The 3,166-nt window shown below is 35.5% G+C and overlaps 1 protein-coding gene across 1 annotated transcript; it reads left to right on the top strand.

Moving 5' to 3' along the window:
* The first annotated feature begins 1,011 nt into the window (after positions 1-1,011).
* On the top strand, positions 1,012-1,534 carry LOC132639619 (transcription factor MYB1R1-like). The gene is made up of 2 exons (XM_060356059.1): positions 1,012-1,143; positions 1,292-1,534. The coding sequence occupies exons 1-2, from the start codon at positions 1,012-1,014 to the stop codon at positions 1,532-1,534; spliced, it is 375 nt and encodes a 124-aa protein (XP_060212042.1).
* Positions 1,535-3,166: the final 1,632 nt, after the last annotated feature.

Genomic DNA, 3,166 nt, shown 5'->3' with positions numbered 1-3,166 from the left:
ATACAATGAATAGAATGATAGTAAAGTAATATTGTTTTAACAAATTGTGATTTTTCATTGTTTGAAAGTTTAGATGTTAGAGTTGATTTGCATTTCATAATAGCTTTTATTTCATTGTATTGTTTATACTTGTAAGGTTATATATATATACACTTTTCTTTTATTTTTTATGTAATTTTACCTATTTAAAAATATTTATTATAATTATATTATTTTATGAAATACAAAAATACCCATGGGGCTTACGCCCGTGCCTCGGGGCTTACGCCTCACCGAGGCATATGTAAAACGCCCCGCCTTACGCCCCTGCCTTTTTAAACACTGATTATCATCAATTTACTTTGGACCAATTCATACTTCTTAAAATTTAGGGGCTGATTTGAAACCTTAGATAAAGAGAGTTGAGTTAATTAGCACTAATCCTAAATAGGGTCTATATTTTGGAATTGAAGGATTAAAACGTGGGGTTTAAATTCCCAATTGAGTCTTAGTCAAGGGTGTTTTAATTAGAGGCCCCAAGTATTTAAAACGAGATTTGCTAAATAGTCTTTTTAGCCGAGCCAGACACCCTCTAATCCCAATTACTATTATCGGTTTTTATAATCAAAACCGAAACAGCCCCTAAATTAGCTCAATTTTGGATTCCAATTGATAGCTCCTTCCTAGTACAATATTTTCAGTAAGCTACTCTTGAATTATTTCCCAATTTGGTACTCGGTAGTTTCCTAATGTTAACATACCGGTTGCGCTCCTCACAGATTATGAGATACACGGACCAGTTATAAATAATTGGAAAAAGGTTCTCCAAGTACAGTTCCTGCCCATTCTATTTTTGTTTAATTCGTGGCAATTTGCAAAACCATAGTACGTAGTGAGAAATATGGCAAAGGAAATCCATAGTGGAAGAACAGGGCATACTTCAAGAACCAAGAAAGTAGGCATCAAATAATTTGGGGTGGAGATCACTACTGAGAATAATAATGATTCTTCCTCCGGAGAAGGATCAAGAAAATGAGTAGCAGTAAGGGAAGAAGATGGAGTGAGGATGACCAGAGGGCGTTCTTGATTGGATTGGATAATCTTGGGAAAGGAAACTGGACTGACATTGCTAGAGATTTTGTGCCAAGCAGGACACCAACACAAGTTGCTAGCCATGCCCAAAAATATTTTCACAGGCTAAAAGATAACAGAACACTCAAATGCCACAAGTCCAGTGTCTTCGACATTGATTGGGAAGAAGAGTCCATTACTTCAAACCCTTGTCCTTCATCATTGATTTGTAATTGTTTAGTACTTTGTCGAAAAGGGTTGTTCCATTAAGGAAAAACAACAGCAAAGGCAAAGAACCTTTGAATCAAACAACTCCAATTTCAGGCTTTCAGCAATGCCAATCAACTATGCCTATGTTCCCATGACAAATTATCAGTTTGCTGATATTGGTACAACTAATTTTGTATCATCACCAACTAATGCAACTCCAGTTTCGTCTCAATCTAATTGTGGGTCCGTGGATAGTTTGGATCTAACTCTCTAGCTATTTAAGTAGAACACCGGCGCTCAGGGGCGGATCCACCCTTTAGGGTGGGGTGACATGGCACCCCTTAGATTAATATTTTTTTTATATACTTATGTTGTAATTTGCTTAAATTAGGTTAAATATTTGATCCTGTCACCCCCAATCGTAAATTAGACAAAAGTGTCACGGCGGGTAGACTCAAGTTTGAATATATCTTGAACATTTTTCGACTCCTATTTTTCTTTGTGCTTTTTACTTCCTTTGTACCAGTAATCCCTTTTCGGCTCTCCCAATTTTCTATTTATCTTTTTATTATTTATATTATCTTTTCTCTTTTCTATTATTTTATTTGTGATCTCTAACGAGAACACACAAATAGAAACTTCAAGATCCCTTAAATTAAGCATTTCTCTGAATCTCAAATTAGTAAGTATTTAAATCGAAAAAGTTGGGTCTCAATGGGAATTTTGGATTGAGATCAAAACTCAATGTTTTTTTATATGATTTCTTTTGCTTATTACTCCCTTCGTCCATGTTTGCTTGTCTATATTTGAATTGGGACACTCTTAATAAATAATAAATAAAATGATAAATGAATTGGATTACTTAATAATAAGGGTAAAGAAGGTATAAAATGGTAAATTATGTTTTGGTTTTTCAAACTATATAACTTACAAGTAAAAGTGGATATATATTTTTAGTATAATGGACAAATAAAAATGGACGGAGGAGTGTATTATAAAAATTTATGTTATTCTATAGTTGTTAAATTAAATTTAAATCACGTTACTACCTAAATTGTGATGGAAATTTAGTAAGCACTGCTTAGAAAAAACATGAAATTTATGATTTAGTTTTTAGAACTTGTAGTTTATCTAATTCTACATTTACTTATGGGATGCATTTACCTATTAAAGAGTTTTTCTATTATTTTTCTTATTTTGATTGGTGTAATTTCCTTATTGAAGATGTTATTTTACTTGTGCAAATTAATTTTTTAATATACATAAGAAATGCAAGTGTCACGACCCGACTAGGGGCCATGACGGATAACCGGGGCTAACCACCGAGCACCACTCATACTACTACTCATCACACTTATTCTGCATTTTACCTATTACTCTCACACTTCTAGCCATAAGGAAAACCATTTTCAATTTTGAAAATATAACTACATTTAAATACATAAGCTCTTCTGCTATCAAAATAATACATATATACAAGGGGGAAAACGTGAGACCATACTACCCACACATACGTATCTACGAGCCTCTACTAGAGTACTAGATATATGGACGGGACAGGATCCCGTCATGCCCAATCATATATATACACAAAATAATAAATCAATGGCACCTCCGGAACAATGGAGTGCTCTGAAATTCTGCTGATAGCCCCTACGAATCTGGGTCACCTCCTTGTCTACCTGTGGGCATGAGCACAGCGTCCAAAGAAAAGGACGTCAGTACGAGCATTATACCGGTGTGATCATCATTAGCCCACGTCCAGGCCTCCCGCGTCCGAGGTAACCATCTCATGCCGCCCACTAGTGGTGTCTGCCCATGCCATCTAGACATGGTGTATACGTTGCCCGCCTTAGCGGTGTCTGCCCGGCCATATAGGCGCGGTGTAATATCATCATGAATCATG

Source organism: Lycium barbarum, chromosome 5 (assembly GCF_019175385.1).
Source record: "Lycium barbarum isolate Lr01 chromosome 5, ASM1917538v2, whole genome shotgun sequence".
In the NCBI taxonomy this organism is placed as follows: domain Eukaryota; kingdom Viridiplantae; phylum Streptophyta; class Magnoliopsida; order Solanales; family Solanaceae; genus Lycium; species Lycium barbarum.
The sequence above is the reverse complement of the archived record's forward strand: the minus strand, read 5'-3'. Positions and strand labels throughout refer to the sequence as shown.

What these genes read in the sequence shown, in the direction of transcription:
- LOC132639619 (XM_060356059.1), top strand. Translation starts at nt 1,012, where the DNA reads ATGAGTAGCAGTAAGGGAAGAAGATGGAGTGAGGATGACCAGAGGGCG. An exon ending in CAAGCAGGACACCAACACAA is followed by an intron (nt 1,144 to 1,291) that starts GTTGCTAGCCAT and finishes GTAATTGTTTAG; the next exon opens with TACTTTGTCGAAAAGGGTTG.